General features: G+C 56.6%; 1 protein-coding gene across 30 annotated transcripts in view; it reads right to left on the bottom strand.

Moving 5' to 3' along the window:
- Positions 1-929: 929 nt before the first annotated feature.
- Positions 930-16,482, bottom strand: part of MAPT (microtubule associated protein tau) — a 99,056-nt gene continuing 83,503 nt past the window's right edge. For 22 of the 30 annotated variants that reach the window (XM_045080832.1, XM_045080834.1, XM_004772432.3 and 19 more), the window contains 4 exons: positions 12,772-12,864; positions 9,351-9,432; positions 8,043-8,155; positions 930-5,113 (listed from right to left, as the gene is read on the bottom strand). In XM_045080832.1, coding sequence (XP_044936767.1) covers positions 4,898-5,113; positions 8,043-8,155; positions 9,351-9,432; positions 12,772-12,864 — 504 coding nt within the window. In that variant the 3' untranslated portion in view covers positions 930-4,897. The remainder of the gene's footprint in view (positions 5,114-8,042; positions 8,156-9,350; positions 9,433-12,771; positions 12,865-16,482) is intronic. The other 8 variants (XM_045080833.1, XM_013045904.2, XM_045080838.1 and 5 more) reach the window with 1 other exon arrangement.

Raw genomic sequence — 16,482 nt, 5'->3', positions numbered from 1 at the left:
ACATTTCATATCTATTCTAAATTGTTAAACTCTTAAGAGAGATCCCACCTCTCGCTTTGTTTTTTTTCTTGGTTTCCCCCACCCCAGGGTTGGGGTCAGTGAGAATGTATATATACTTTGTAACATCATTTTTCTGAGGCGGCTCAGTGCTGGATTCTCTTTGTGCACGACACGGAAGTGGGCAGGCCTGATCCCTGTTTACTCTCTTCCTTCTGATGGCAGTGCAGTCGATGCCACCAGGGAAGCCCCCTGTCCTGGCAGAGAAGCCCCTGAGTCTGGAGGTGGCATTTCTCTCTAGTTGCCCTGTCGCTTCTGTGGGAGCTTCTGCCCACAGGGGCTCAAGCAGGGATGGGAGTGGGGGGTGGATACAAAGTTGCAACTTTGTATGAAGATCTAAGGGTTCCTTGTTAGCGCCTTGACCTGATTACTAAATAATTCAGTGGGTTACGGTTTTCTGTTTTTGTTTCCTTTGTGGGCTACACGGTGTTCCTGTCCTGACGCAGCGGACCTCTTCCCCCCCATCTAAGTAAGGATCCAAAGGAAAGAGGAAGGCAGATTCAGTTGGACTGACTCGCAGGTCTAGGGACCAAAACCGATCTCCCCCACTATCCCCGCTTGTCTGGTGGCAGTAGGCTGGCGTGGGTCTGGCCGACTGGGAGCGCAGCCTCTTGAGCTCGGCCCCAGGGGCGGGGAGTTGTGAGTGGGACCGGGGTGGTTTGCGAGCAGCGGTCTGAGTCCGTGCAGAAAGAACAAGTCTGAGAACTCTTCTTGCATCTCCTGGGCCCCGGAGAGAGCTGTTAAATTCTGATGTCCAGGTTTTAGCAACCTTGACATTCCCTGTTCAGAGCCATGTTCTCGGGTTGGGAAAAGACTTGGAAATCCTACATCCTCAATTATGTTCTTATTTGAATCCACACACGGAGACCTTATTTAATCAGTAATAACTTTATTTCCAAATTCACTTTTACAGCAACAATCAGTGTAAATCATTTGTTAAAACACACAGTACACCATAGGGACATTCACAGACAGGAAGCTAAGCTAAGATGGTTTCATGTCCCTCCCCCCACCCTCAGAATTACCGAAGAAATTGTGGGACTTGCAAGTGCCAGAAATTGTCCTGTCCAACACTGCAAATTCACAGGGCAAAGTCCATTAGGAGGGGCGACTCTGGGCCAGTGCCCAGGGTAACCCTTTTCGAAGCTGAAGAGAAACCAGAAGTCTCAAAGCCACAAGCCCGTAGATGGGACAGGCTGACCACCTCCGCCTCCGCCCTCGTCCCCACCTTGTTGGGTCTACTTGGGGACAAGATAGAAGAGGGTGAAGGAGGAACACTTGCAGCTGCCAGGAGGGCAGGCTGCGCGGCCAGAGCTGGCGGGAAAGGTGACACAGAGGTGCCAGTGGCTTAGATGGAAGGATGCCAGGGTCTGCGGGAGGCAGGGCTGGGGGCCTAGGGGGCCTAGGGGCCCCCTGAGAGGGCAGTTGTATATCCAGGCTCCTCCACGAGCCTTGCTGCCTGCGCTGGGCTGGGTGGGAGACAGCGCGAGCCGGCCGCCCGCTGCACTCGGGAAACCTGGCAGGGGAGAGGTGAAACCCCAGGGACCTCTAGCAAACCGTGGGTGATCTGAAGAAAAGGGTTACAAGGCGGTTGAACTGCTGCCCTCCAAGACTTCCCTCTGCCCTTGGTAACTATCTTACAGGTTCCTCCCCCCCCCCCCCCCCCCAGAAGCACGACAAGCAAACAGGATACAGTCTCCGCATTGAAGTCAATTTAAATGGAACTACTGATAAGTGAGTGGAGGGCTCGAAGGGACCAGGCGTACAGCACAGCCTGTCTGGCCCACCCAAGGGACACTGACCGTGGAGGTGGGGGCAATGAGGGTGGCAGAGTGCCCAGCCCTGGAGCAAGGGTAGGGTGGGGTGGGGTGGGTTGGATTGTCCTCATTCAAGGTCACAAGCCAGCATCCCTTTGCAGTCTCCCGGCGAGCACTGACCCGATCACCCTAAACCGTGCTGTCTGGGCCGTCCCCAGTAGTCCATCCCACCAGGGAGACTGCAGGGCCCTCTGAGCAAGGCTCTAGGAATAAGGTATCAGAGCAGGTTCAGCAACTGCGGAACGGGTAGCCAGAGTCTGTGGCCACAAGGAGTGGCCGAGTGTCCATGAGCTACCAACTCTGAACCGCATTTCCCTTCTCTTCCTCAGGACCCTTCTAAGGACAGCTGGGACTCAAAGCGATGGAGCGCCTCACAGTGGTCAGTTCCGGGCCCAGATGATTCCTTGCACGGAAACCTGGTTGCAAACGAAGCCCTGGGTCCTGGAGAGGCGGCCCTTGACTCCCCCAGCCCCCAGGGCTGCCTGAGACTGGGCCCGAGGTTGCTGAATTTCTCTAAATCGATTTTCTATGAAGGCGGTTCCCTTTCCCTGTGCTGGGCAAGCGGGGCTCCGACTGAGGCTTTGGGCCGGGTCCCCCCTCTGCAGTCCGGCGGCTCGGGCTTCCAGGGCTGCTCCAGGGTGGGCGCAACCCCTGCCGTGGCTGTGGGGATGCAGTGGGGAGACCCGGGCTGCCTGCCCCAGCATTCTGGGCTGAGGAGGGGCTGCGGCCCTCTCCCCAGCTGGAACTGGATCCCGAGACCCCCTCTCAGGGTTGCTGGGGGCTTCTGGCTGGGACCAGAGAGGGCCATCTTCCTGCTGCAAACCAGGCCGGCCTGGAGATCCGCGGCTCTCCGCCCTGACATTGGGAAACCCCGGCAGGGGCCGCGAGGGGGCGCCGTAGCTTCCGTCCTGTGCTCTAGTCCTTCCTCGAAGCGGAGGGTCCTCGGATGTCACAATCTGGTCTTCTGTGGGTCCCAGAGGCTGTGAAAGACTTTCCAATCGGGCGGCCCCAGCAGGGTAGAGAGCCACTGGTCCCCTGGAGCCGGGCCCCAGTGTGTGTGTAGCGGGGAGACATCTAGGACCCCCAAGGGGTGGGGTAGAAACCTCTTCACAAGCATTTCAAGATACATGCGTCCTTTTTTTTTTCCTTTTCATGGATCATAGTCACTCTGTGAATCCAAGCATAAACAGATCCGACTACAAGGCGACAGGATGCAGACGGGGAGGGAAAGGCGACATCTATGTATATGTTCAGCTGCTCCAGCAGGACAGACGGTCGGCACTGCTTCCAGCTGGGCCGGGGGGACAGACCGTTTCCGAGGGGATGTGCTCCCCTTCTGGGGGTCCGCACGGGGGTCGGGCGGTGGCGGGGGTTTCTCAGAGGCTGGCAGTCGTGAGCTTGGGTGGAAGTTGGGGGGGGCGGGGTGTGGTGTGGTTCTGCCCAGGGGGCCTCACCTGCCTGTCCTGGTGCCACCTCTGGAACCGGGACAGCCAGCCTGCGGCCAGCTCAGCTCAGGAAGGGGGACAGACCCTCATGGAGGAAAAGGCTCTCCAAGTAAACAAGGCAAAAACATCCCGGGTCCTCCCTGAGCCCACCTGGGCTCACGTCTATGAGGAGAGGTGGGGGAAAGGAACTGAGGAAGGTCATCAGGTTCGTGGGGGACACACCAGTTGGTGAGCAGAGCTTAAACCAAGAGACCGAGGTCTCACCGTGGGCCCGGGCTTTGCCTCCACTCACTCACACCCCTCAGATGAGAGCAGGTGCCTCCCGCATCTGAACAACGTCCATTGCTGAGAAGGGGCGTGGTGAGGCTGGGGACTCGGGACATTGTGACACGATGAGGGGGACAGGCAGTGACTGGGCTCTGCACAGCAGACACACGAGCATGGCGGGTGGTGGGGGGTGGGGGAGACAGGTGGCTGCAGTGGCCGTGGGAGGGACAGGAGGCTCAGGACCCAGCCACCGGAGCCCCGCACACCCAGAGATGCCAGAGGCCCAGGCTGGGGAGCAGGCGGATGCCCCCAGGAGGCACGAGTCCTTACAAAGAGAACCGGTTAGCCCTAAAGTCCCAGATCGGTGAGGTGGCCAAAATCGTGGCTGCAGTTCCAACCTTCAGAACTCAATAAAACAGGGTTTCCGTGGGGCCAAGGGGAGCCCCTCAGCTCAGGACCCCCACCCTGTAGGGAGGGAGAAAGAGGCCAGCACTGGGGACATCAAGGTCAGTCTTCGAGGAAGTGATCCGCAAGGTGCCACCCTCCCGCCAAATGGCCACCTCCTCCCACCAGCGTCCCTTCGTGGTATAGGGGAAGGACCAGAGTCTTGCTCCAGAGGGTGGCACACTGACCCACAGCAGGCCCGGGGCCACCAAGCACAGGAGGCCACTTGGTCCAAGTTTGCAGTTTGTCCTTCCTGCTGCCCTTCCTGGCCGAGGGCAGCGGCTCCTCCCCACCAAGCCCCTGTCAGCCCCTCCCATGTTCTCCCTTCTGCCCTGCCCCCTCCCCCCACCGGCTCTCCCGGGGCTCCCCTTCCCTCCCCTCCCCCCCTACAAGGTTGACATCGTCCACAGCTCCAACATGGAACCCGGTTTCAAATCCTTTGTTGCTGCCGCTGCCTCTGTGACACCCCCAGGATGGGGCAGAGAGGGGACGCCCCAGTCCCTCGAGATGCCCCAGAAGCAGCTTGCAGAGCCTCTCCACCCTCTTCTACTCAGAGGGGAAAAAAAAAGAATCGAAAGGAATTGCCCAAGGAAATGTCGGGTGTGGCCATCTTTTGAAATGTTTTTAAAAAATATTTTATTATTATGAGCCCACCCATCAATTTGGAAAGATGAAATTTGCTCTTTTTCCCGTCACTGATTTTGAAGTCCCGAGCCAGAGCCGAGTGACAAAAGCAGGTTAAGTGCTTAACCGATTAACTGGTCTGTGAGGAGCAGCTGGGGGAGGGCAGAGGGCGAAGGGCCAGATCATTCTTTTTTTTTCCACACTCTCGTCTCTCCACGATTATTGACCGCCCCGGGGGCCTGATCACAAACCCTGCTTGGCCAGGGAGGCGGACACTTCGTCGGCTAGCGTGGCGAGCTGGGGCGAGTCTACCATGTCGATGCTGCCCGTGGAGGACACGTTGCTCAGGTGCCGCGGAGATGTGTCCCCAGACACCACGGGCGACTTGTACACGATCTCCGCCCCGTGGTCGGTCTTGGCTTTGGCGTTCTCGCGGAAGGTCAGCTTGTGGGTTTCGATCTGCAAGAGAGGAGGAGCGCGAGGGTGAGCGAAGCCCCGGAAAGGGGGGCAAGCCTGGGCCTGCCTACGGGCTCAGGAGGGGGAAGGGAGCCGTGGTGGTGGCTGCCGGGGCGGTGTGATCTCCTTTCCAGAGGGGACACCTGCACACAGCTGCCTGTGTGCCACCCGCTTCCCTTCTCCAGACGCAGTGACCATCGTTCGTGTCTTGTGTGTCCTTCCAGAAATTCCCACAGATGCACAAACGTGATCTATGAGACGTGTGTCTGTGTATTTAATACACAGAGTGACAATATCACATGCTTTACGCTTCAGTCTCTTGGCCTAATAACTTCCATTATCGGCCCCTGGCTTCCCCGATGCTTGTCCCGCGGATCATTCTACCGTCCTCTACGAAAATGCAGCTGCTCCCCAGAGCGCGGGTTTTCGCACTGTTCCCGCGTCCTTGCTGATCACAACGCTTGTCCGAGTACCGGCCTGTGCACGGCATTTCACACACGGGGAGATGCATCCTAGGAGCAGAATGGCTGGAAGGTCCAAAGCCAAGTGCATTTGATTTTAATAGATACTAACAAGCTGCAAATGAGAGCATGAAGGAGGGGCGCCTGGGTGGCTCAGTCGGTTGAGAGTCTGCATGAACCCAGAGTCCTGGGATCCAGCCCCCACATTGGGCTCCCTCCTCAGCAGGGGGTCTGCTTCTCCCTCTACCCCTACCCCCTGCCTCTCTCTCTCTCTCAAATAAATAAAGATAATCTTAAAAAAAAAAAAAAAAGGCATGAAGGAGAAGCCAGAGGTGAGTAAGGCACACCACCAGAGTCACTGCTGGCCAGCCACGAGCCACACACATTCCTCCCCATCGCCGGTGATGGGGGTTGGAGGGGGGGGTTGGAGGCAGCAGCTGTGGGCAGCACTGGCAGGTGGGCTAGAAATCCTGCCATGTTGAAGTTCTTTGTCAAGTACAGAAACAGGAACATAGCCAGAGGCCCAGAGGTCTTTGCTCCACAGGAGACCCGGGACACTCAAAGCATCTGCTAGAGACATGAGCAGCTCATAATCATCCCTGAGGAGTCCTGACGTGGTGGACACAGGAATTCCCTGCTCTTCTGGGCCCTGGGACCGTTGTCCATCTGGTGAAGCCAGGAAAATGTACACACGGGCATGTGCTCGCCCACCCACAATTCCTCTGCACAATTTCAGGAGTCCTCGGCCCCGGGGGTGAAGAGCCCCCGTTGTAGGGGGCATGAATGTGGGTTTAGCAAAAAGCCAGGCTCCCATTTACGCTCTACGGGTATCTTGTCCATTTTGGTGCAGTGCTTTGCAAAAACAGCCCTTCCCTATCACGGTATTTGAAAGGCTGTTGGGACATAACCTTTGATAAGAGCATTAATGGTAGAGTCTTGAAGGAAAAGCGATAGGGTCCTGGGAATGTCCCCAAATCTCCCAAACTGGAAGGGGCTCAGGCGTCAGGGGCCCTGTGTTCCACTGCTCATTAGCAGTTTTGCTCATCACATCAGGAAGTGGGGGCCTGAGTCCGATCAGGACAGTGTCTTCTGGGTGGGGGGCCAGGCCCATCCTTCTGAGCCTGCACAGAGGTGAGTTAAAATAAGTTCACACTCAGGCCTGACTCGGACTCACATTCTTAGATGGCTACAAATACCCGGAACCTTCCAGAACATGGTCTCATCTGGGTCTCCCCACCACCCTGGGATGTGGCTATTTCTGTCCATTTTGCTGATGGAGAAATGTGTGCAGAACCCTGGCCCATCCTGCCCAGGGTCACACCTCCAAGCAGAGTCAAGCCCAGAGCTTTGCTCAGGACCCAGAAGCTTCCAGGGGTGGGCGGAGACCTTCCCTCACCCAGGGAGTCACCAAGGCCTTAACCCAGGGAGGGGCAGGCCTGAGTTTGCAGCCTCTGCTTTAAGACCATCCCAGGAGGTGCTTCTACAAAACTGTACCGTAGGGCCTTCCCCTCAAACACAACATGGGGTGTGTCTATCGAGAAGGCCCAGTGCTGACCCAGGAGGCACGGGGGGGATGAGGGGCGGGGGTGGGGGGCGACTGGCTCAGCCGACTCCCGGCTGCCATGTCCAACCAGCCGAGCCACCTTGGGCAGCACACTTTCTCAATGCTGGGCTAGGTCTCAGAGTCTGTGCCCATTCTGGAACCCCCCCTTCTCTTCCCCCACAGCTCTGTCAGCTGCTGGGAGGCGCTATAAACTGGTAGAAGAGCCGTTTCCAGAACTTCACGGCGGGCATGCGTGGGAACCCCCCAGAGGGCGTTTTGGCTGCATTTCTGCAAAAGAGGAAAAGGGCAGCCACGAGCCCACATCCTGTGACGCCCCCAGCAGAAGCCCGCTCAGGGCCACACGCATCCTCGTGTCCCCCTCCCCCACACTCACACAGCGAGACCCGGAGACTCGAGAAACTGCAGGGATCGCCGAGATCTCGGGCCAGCAGCCTCCCCGCGGACATTTCTGTGCCAGACAGGCAGGTGCTCTGCAGGAACCTGGATTTCAGCAGCATTGTTTTGCTCTAACTGCCTAGTGACCCATTTAGAAAATTAGGTTATGTTCCCATGACTTGTTCATGGTGCGCTGGGGCGGGCTCTGGGGCCCCTGCCTCCTTGCGCGGATGCTTGCCAGCCGCCGGCCGACTGCTGTCGCCGAGGACTGCGGCTCTCACCTTCAAGGGCACAGACAAATCCTCTGGGAGCTTTCGAAACTCCAGGTGCCCAGGCGGCCCCTGAGACCCATCAGAGTCTGGGGGGAGGGCGGGGGGACATCAAATCTGGCAATCACTGTCCTGCTGAGAATCCCCATCAAGCCGACCAAGACAGGCCCCTCGGCTTTCCTCCTCTGGAGAACGGGACCAGGCTGCGAAAGCGTTCATGGCCACATCCAAGTGCAGCCTCCTCCCCGCCCTGCCCGGCTTACCTTTTTATTCCCTCCGCCAGGGACGTGGGTGATGTTGTCCAGGGACCCAATCTTCGACTGGACTCTGTCCTTGAAGTCCAGCTTCTCCGACTTGACTTCCACCTGGCCGCCTCCTGAAACAAGGCACATGGGGCACGGCTCCTTGAAGGAGGGCAGAGCGCGTGATGCCGGGAAGACGCCCGCCTCTCCGAGGGGGTAGGACTACCCTTCAATTAGAAGGTGCTTGGGGCCCAGGTAAGCCCTTCCAAAGGGCCTGATGCCAGCTTGCTGCATTTCTCTCATCACGGTGGGCATCCAATATTCGCTCAACAAATGCTTCCTCCTCTGTTACCGCACAGGTCTCGGACAGCTCAGTCCGGGAGGAACGGCTCCGCACTCTAAGCTTGCAGAGAGTGAAGTCTTTCTATGCCAATGTCCCGAAAGGAACAAGCTCTTCGAATGAAACTAAATGGTGAAACGCATCCTAACCAAACCAGGGCCCGGACCCTTCTCCTTCCTTGGATGCTCAGGGCCGAGCCCAAGCATGGTGGACACGGCCTGGGGAAGTGACTGATGCCGTTCCTTTCTGGAGAAAGGATAAAGCCACCCGAGAAAGCAGCTCCCCGCATGGGAGGATGGCGGCCCCAGGCGAGGAACGGTTTTCACCGGGAGAAAACCGTCCACATCAGCGCTGGTCAAGACGGTAGCCATCAGCCATGTGTAGCTACTTACATTTTAATTTAAAAAAATTTTTCATTTCATCAAATGCACTAGCCACATTTCCAGGGCTCAACAGCCACACGTGGCTGGTGGCTATCCGACGGAACAGAGCAGGTCTAGAACAGTCCCCCCATCGCAGAGAGATCTACAGCTACTAACTCTGGCTTCTACATGGTGTGGGACGGGGAGGGGAAAGGCAAGCGTGGCAGAGCCCCAGCAGTACTATCTGTTGAAACAAAGTCACAGCGGGAGCGTGGCAAGGGCTGGTGAAGTGGCCCCCCACGTGGGCTGGGGACCACACAAGCCAGCCTCCGGGAGCCAGATCAGGCCCTCCCCCAGCTCCAGAGGCCCTATGTGCACCTGTTCAGAGAACCACAAGCTGGAGTCAGGACCAGCCTCTGCCCTCTCTCCTCGAGTTGCCTTAGCCAGCACAGCACCCCACGCAGGAGCGAGACAGGGCAGCCGGCTCTCCTGGGGCCCAGCAAGTTCCACTTCCAATGTCCCCCTGGCCAGCCCCTCCCCTCCGTCCCTCCCAGCCACTTCAGGAGAAGGCACCCCTCAGCCAGTCCTGACCCCATCCCCGACCCTCCCGCCTTCTGTAGGGGCTACCTGGCTTATGATGGATGTTGCCTAACGAGCCGCACTTGGAGGTCACCTTGCTCAGGTCCACTGGCTTGTACACTATCTGCACCTGGAGGTGAGACGATGAGCGAGAGACAGAGAATAAAACAGGATGATTTCACTGTGGGCGGCACACCCTGACAAGCAGCTGTGTCCGGCAGACCGGGCCCTGCTGGGACTGTGCTTCCTGGCGCCCCGAGGAACACACCCCTCGTCATGGTGGGAAGCTGCATCTTCAGACTTCTGCCAACCCTGCCCCATACGGGGGGAGCCGGGTCTTCACAAAATAACAGTGGGACCGGAGTGCTCTCGTCCCTCAGGGGGACACAGGGAGCCTCTGTCACGGGGCAGAGCCCACACCGCTGGTTTCAAAGAGTCACTCTTCCCTGACGTGACACAGACACCACAGTAAGTGGGGACAAAGCAGAAGGGATCTGCGCGATCCGTGTGTGCGACATTTAGAAAATCTTGTTGCAAAAGCAGGGAAGCCGGGTCTGCTGGTGGCTGAGCCTCAGAGAGGAGTGGGCAGAGCAGGCTCGGTGGGGGACTTGCTCCCAGGACAGCCTCCCACAAATCCCAGCACCGCAGCGGGAGCGTTGACAGTCAGCAAGCAGGACCCAGAGCCGGCCGGCACCTGGGTACACAGTGTCCTGGACATTTGGGTTCTGTAGCCCAGGGAGCAAAGCGATAGGAGATGGCCAGGAGGCACAGGGACCCGCTGGGACACACACAGGTAGGGGGAGGCCTCGGGGCTCCTCAGAACCAGCTGAGGGCCCAGCATGTGGCTTGCCCTCCAGAGCGGGTGACAGCTCCTGAGTGAGCCACCAGTCCCAGCCCAAGGAACAGTTCCCTGGAGGAGACACGCCCACAGCACCCCCCATAGCCATGGCAGGGGAGGAGGGAATCCCTGGATGGTCACTGACGGACACTTCCTAAAGCTGCCAGCAGCCACCAGTGTGAGGTCACCTGTGGGTACAAGAGGCCAGTCACCGTGGAGTGGGGAGTTGCCTCCCACTCCTTGCCCCTGGGGTGACCCAGGGGAGAGATGGCCTGGAGCCAGAGAACCAGAAGGAGATCTACTTCTGTCTAAATCATCTGGAATGATTCCAAATTATTTTAGTGAATGAAAATCGTGCTGGCAATTGCCATTTATTGATGGCGAGTTGAGCGGGGCTGACAGGTGCCCCTGGCCTGTGTGGGGTGTGCGGAGTGAGGCTGGGGGTGGGGCACAGGGTGGCAGCCACGCCTGGGAGGGTGAGCCCCGGGGCGGGGGGGGGGACGATTCTGAGGGAGTCAGGTCTGGGAGCGGCGCGTGCTGCACGGGGCGCCGAGAGGCTGGGAAGGAGCCCCTCCCGGCCTGGACCAGGGAACAGGGGGGCAGGGAGGCGGAGGAACCTGGACAGGCAGAGGGAAAGGACTGCTTGAGGGCAGGAGGCCAGGCCAGGCGGACTGGAGGCCAAGAGAGGGAGGAGGCCAGGCCTGGGAGTGGAGTCCAGAGCCAGCCGGGAGGTGGGGAGGGTCGCAACATGGACAAGGAGCGGAGTCTGCCCGCTGGGAAGTCACCACCAGGCTCGGGAAGGGAGGGCAGCCCGCCAGAGGCGGGGGCCCAGGCCAGCCGTCTAGCACCCCCAGAACACAGGAAGCTGCTTGGAGCCCCCCAGCCACCATCCATCAGGAGAAGAGATTTCTGTGAAGCCCTTACTGCAAACCAGTGCTCAAGGCCAGCCTGAGAAGTCCTGGGCTCTCTGCCAGCTCCTACAGGTGAGCCACAGGCAGGCAGGGAGCGCAGGTCAGACAGGGGGTGCCCCCCAGCAAGGCTCCGGAGGTTCTGGGCACAGCCAGCAGCTGTAGGAAGCTACAATCTCCCCAGAACTCAGACCCGGAGGAGCGGTCTGCTGTCTGTGGCCCCCTGGGCCCCACAGCCTTGGCTGTCCCCGCACACCTGCCACCAGCTGACCAGACTGGTGTCACACAGAGAGCCTTCCTCCCCGGGCCAGAGCCCTCGTCTGCAGCAACACCAGCACTCCAGAAGTCAAAGCTGCCACCTGGAGCCCAGGGGCGTGGGCAGTCCCCACACCTTCCCTTGGCTTCTGGGAGCAATGGGACCGGAGCGCAAGGACCGGGGACACAGAGGGGACATGGAGCAGACACCAGTGAGGAAGCGTTACCGAAGCGTCATGCAGCAGCGGTGGGAAGCACACGCTAGTCCCGGGACCAGCGGCGGGGTCCGGGTGCTCAGGGTGGGGACAGCGGCACATTGCAAGAATAAACCTCGGGGTGGGGGTAGGGGTGGGGGTTTGCTGGACACAGGGGTGCGGCCCGGGCTGGGTATGTTCTGGAGAGAGCGCTGGCCAGGGGCTGCCACCATTCCCCAGGCTCCACTAGCCGGGAGTGAGATCCCAGCTCCCGGACCCAGGGAGGGGGGACCTCAAAGGGGCTTGGGCCTCCCGCTGAGATGGGTTTAAAGGTTGGCTGCCAGTTAACCGAGTGGCAGGGGAGGGGGCCGGGGAGAAGGGGTGCCCTTCCTCTGGACGTCCCTACTGTGTGTGGCCACCGAGAGGCTGGAGGGGGTCGGCAGAGTTGACAGAGTGGGTGGGTGAGCGGTGAGGATGCCAACCCCAGATCTCAGGTCCTCACCCACTGGGGACTCCGGTGCCCCCAGGACATTTGGAGGAAGCCAGACTGAAAAGGGTACAAAGTGGCGTTTTTCTGCAATGCCTGCCTGCCCCGCCCGCCTGAGGCAGGGTCCCCTGGGGCACTGTTTTGGGCTCTTTTGCACCTGATGGCTCAGCCAGGGGTGGGGCTGTGTGTAGCCTGAGCCCAGGCTTGGGGACCTGCTCGTGCCTTGCAAATGCGGGGTGCAAACATTAACAGAGACTGGACGCACGTCTCTTGGCCCGAAGCAGGACAGGAAGATTCTGCCGTCTGCTTGTCAGCCCAGGCGGGCCAGCTGTCCCTGGGGCTGTCAAGGTGAACCTGCCACCGTCACAGGGGAGGAGGGGACCGAGCCCAGACTTGGGTGCCACCACCTTCGGCCCAACCTCCCGCGGGCTGTGGGGCTTCCAGGGACCTGTGCTGGATGGTGGGTGGCGCCCCCCTGCCCAGGGTGTTACAGGGTGAGGACCCGGTCTCTGGTCTGGGACAGAGAGTCACCAGCTGGCGAGCAGGGTCATCTGCCCTTTCCCGCCCCGGCAGCCTGCACTGGCCAGGGGACCCACCAGTGCTGGGGCAGCCTAGGCTCCCCAGAACAGTGGGCACAGTGTGGGGAGCCCGGGCTACGGGTATTGGGGACACAGGTTGACCTTGAACCGGGGAATGGTTTATTCTCTGCAATGTCTCGCGAGCATCTACACCCACGCTGCCTCTTACAAACAGCAGTGGGGTGCGGGGAAAGTGTGAAAGTACTCACACTGCCGCCTCCTGGCACGTGTTTGATATTATCCTTTGAGCCACACTTGGACTGGACGTTGCTAAGATCCAGCTTCTTATTAATTATCTGCACCTTTGATAGCCAGAGAAAAGGATGAGTGACACACCACGCCAGGCACCCCCGCCGGGGCTACCGAACTCCCCCACCGCCAGCTTCGTGGCCGGGAGAGGCGGCGCCAGGCTGAGGGCAGGAGGCCTGAGTCAGGCCTTCCCAGGGGCGCTGCCCCAGGAAGGCTTTCCAGAACTGCGAGGGCTGGACAACGCTGGGCCTAGAAAGCACGTCCACCCGGAGGCCATTCGCATCCCCCCCAGCACGTCGGAGACCTATAAACCCCAGCCGAGCGTCCTCCAGGCCGGGATGGAGTGAGATGTGCTCAATATGTGACCGAATGAATAAATAAAAGAGAAACAAAGTCCCATCCGTGTCCTCATTCACACACCTACCAGGCCTGCCCAAACATTCTCGAGAGCTCTCTGTGCCTGTCCTCAGAGCTGGGAGGCACTGGAATCACCTGCAGAATTTTTTTACCCCACCCGGACCTAGAATTAGCATCTTGGTCTCTGTGCTTCTGGAAAGCTTGCCCGGGGCTTCGTAGGGGCGCTCGGCTAGGTGTGAGAATCGCAGGGAAGACACAGAGGGCTCTGCGGAGAGAGACGAATCCCGGCCTCTCTTTGTGCGAGACACCACCATTTCAGCGGTGGCTGATTTTTACTCAATTTGTCTAAAAGCTAAAATACACCGACAACCGTGGCGGAGCGGTGGTAACATCTTCATCCCCGGCTCACTCCCTGCTGGGAAGCCCTGTGCTTCTCTTCCGGTTCCCTTCGCTTCTGTTCTGCGCAGAGAACAGCCACCAGCTGGCGAGCAGGAACTCCCCAGTAAGAACCAGTTGCTCTCTGGAATTCACGAAACGGCACCAACCTCTTCGATGTGGCCTTTGGGAACGCCAGCCAGGCTGGAGTTGCTGCTTGGGGGACTTGGGGCCCGCGAGGGTGGCTGTGTGTGGGGGGCAGGGGTGTTGCAGAGTCCTGGCCTGGCTTTTGGGGGGAGAAGGGTCCCAAACCCTGACCCCAGAGCCAGAGCCAGCCCTCAAGGTCCTCCTCAAAACGAGGAAACCAGGACACAATGGCAAAATCTGTCCATCCTATTTTTTGTTCAAATGGCCTTTCCTTTATTAAATTATTAGTTATTAAATTACATTGGTAGCAGATCATGTTTATCATTTTTAGATGTCCTTAGCCTGACAAAATAAAAACAGAGTAAGCTTCTCTTGGACCCCATCCCATTTTTTTCCCTAACCTTACTGGTCCGGCTCGAAACACCCAGTAAGCATGCACCTGCCCACCTTTTTCGTTCTCTTCTATGTTCCTTTAAAATAAAAAGCTATGTTTTTTTTTTCCATTAGAAAAGTAACAAAACATTATGATTTTGAAAAACAGGTCAAAAAAAGCAAAAAACCAAAACAGTTTTCTCATTACCCTAACCCAAGAACAACCAACTTTTCATTCTGTTCCCTTGAAGTCACAGATCTATAAATAAAACTACATTTAAAGGGTCTTATTTACATAAGTAGCATCATCTTCTAAGCATTTGTCTTATCTACAGTCATGAAAAGCATTATTTTAAATATGTCATATTCCATTTTGTGACATCTGTGTGACCAGATATTTATTTTAAATGACAAAAACAGTTTCACCATGAACATCTTTCTGCAAGGAGTCCTTTCCATAGGATGGATTATTTTCATAGCAGAGTCCCAGAAGAAGAATTTCTGGGTCAAAGTTATAAATATTCTAAAAATTCTCAGAATAACTCTCCAAGAGGCTTTCTAAAAGGGTCGGATTAATTTACCCCATGAGCACCATGGAAAGTCAGTTTTGCCACACGGCTGCCAGCGCCGGACACTTAAAGACTTGGTTTGCTTTCTTTGACTAAAATAAATGGAACTGCATTGTTGGCTTATTCTGCATTTAAAAAAAAATTATTATTATGAAGTTGTTCCTTTGTCCCCTTTTTGCTGGTAGGTGTATATTTTTCTACAAATGTTTATAAATTTAGGCTTTGTCATTTCTTCTGTTTTTTTTTTTTTAAGGATTTTATTTATTTTTTTTTGATAGAGATCACAAGTAGGCAGAGAGGCAGAGAGGAGGGGGAAGCAGGCTCCCTGCTGAGCAGAGAGCCTGATGCCGGAAGGACCCTGAGATCATGACCTGAGCTGAAGGTCATGACCTGAGCTGAGGTCAACCCGCTGAGCCACCCAAGTGCCCCTACTTATTTTTTTAAGAGAGGGGGAGAGAGACTAGGAAGCAGGCTCCCTGTCCAGTGTGGAGCTCAATACGGGGCTCCATCTCATGACCCTTAGACCCATGACCTGGGGCAACATCAAAAGTAAGATGCTCCGGGAGCCTGGGTGGCTCAGTGGGTTAAAGCCTCTGCCTTTGGCTTGGGTCATGATCCCGGGGTCCTGGGATCGAGCCCCGCGTGGGGTTCTCTGCTCTGCAGGGAGCCTGCTTCCTCCCCTCTCTCTCTCTCTGCCTGCCTCTCTGCCTGCTTGTGATCTCTCTCTCTCTCTGTGTCAAATAAATAAAATCTTTAAAAAAAAAAAAAAAGTTAGATGCTTAACTGACTGAGCCACCCAGGTGCCCCTCTTCTCTGGTTTTTTTAAATGTAAAAACCACTCCTTATTTAGCGGTTGGGTAAATATCTGATTCCACATCATCTTCCTCACCTGCCATGCCCCTAACTTGGTGCTGAGGAGACCATCTGAGACCATCAGCGACCTTCTCACATCAAGACCTCACTACGGGCTACCTACGTGACAACAACACTTCACCCCAGCTGTCCTCAAGCTGGGTGTCTCAAACACCAAGGACCAACGACCCTCTCTCTGGGTGGACTCCGAAATTCTCTCCTGCCGGGGAGGAGATGTAGGGCTCAGCCCGGGCAGGAGCCGGAGCAGCAAGTGGGACGGTGCCGCCCCTCGGCACAGTGGCTCTGAATTAGCGCACTCCACCCTCAGATTTTAAGGAGTGCGACCCGAACGCCCTCTGTCCCCACAGAAGGGTTACATCATGGTTTACTCATCCCTTTCCACTGATTAAGTCCCAGAAGCAGACTTGCTTGCTTTCACAAAAGGCACTGGGGCTGTCTAGTATTAGAAAACATACACACACACACAAAATACTAATACAACAAAATTAAAAGGGTAATAGTCAAAGGAGGAGAGGTCCTCAAGACTGACGATGAGACGGATCACTAACTACCTTGAACTCTGAGCGTCCTGGAAATCAAGGCAAAACAGGGACCATGAGGAGCTCCATAACCCTTATCTGACAAAGAAACTCACCAGTTTTGCAACAAAGATAACCTTGTTTTCTGAACTAATCCATTTAAGAAACTCACCAAATGAAGTTAGCGATATTAAGCAACAAGATCTGCAACGTACATAGACTTTTTTTTTTTAATGTGGCTTCTTCTTGTTCCAATCCCACAAAAAGGGCAACAATTTTTTTTGTGTGTGGGATTTGGCAGTAGACATAAGGATATTTACAAAGAAGACCTGAATTACTGTTAGTCGTCAAATTAAGTCAACACCCATTACAAAGTGTTAGATTTTCAGAAGGGAGCTAAAAGGGTTGGCTTTATGAAACTGAAATCCAGAAACTTAATTTCTCAGCTACAGCCACATGT

This window comes from Mustela putorius, unplaced genomic scaffold (assembly GCF_011764305.1).
Source record: "Mustela putorius furo isolate JIRA1106 unplaced genomic scaffold, ASM1176430v1.1 tig00000487_pilon_pilon_pilon, whole genome shotgun sequence".
Taxonomy (NCBI): Eukaryota; Metazoa; Chordata; class Mammalia; order Carnivora; family Mustelidae; genus Mustela; species Mustela putorius.
This window is presented reverse-complemented; position numbering and strand designations above follow the sequence as displayed.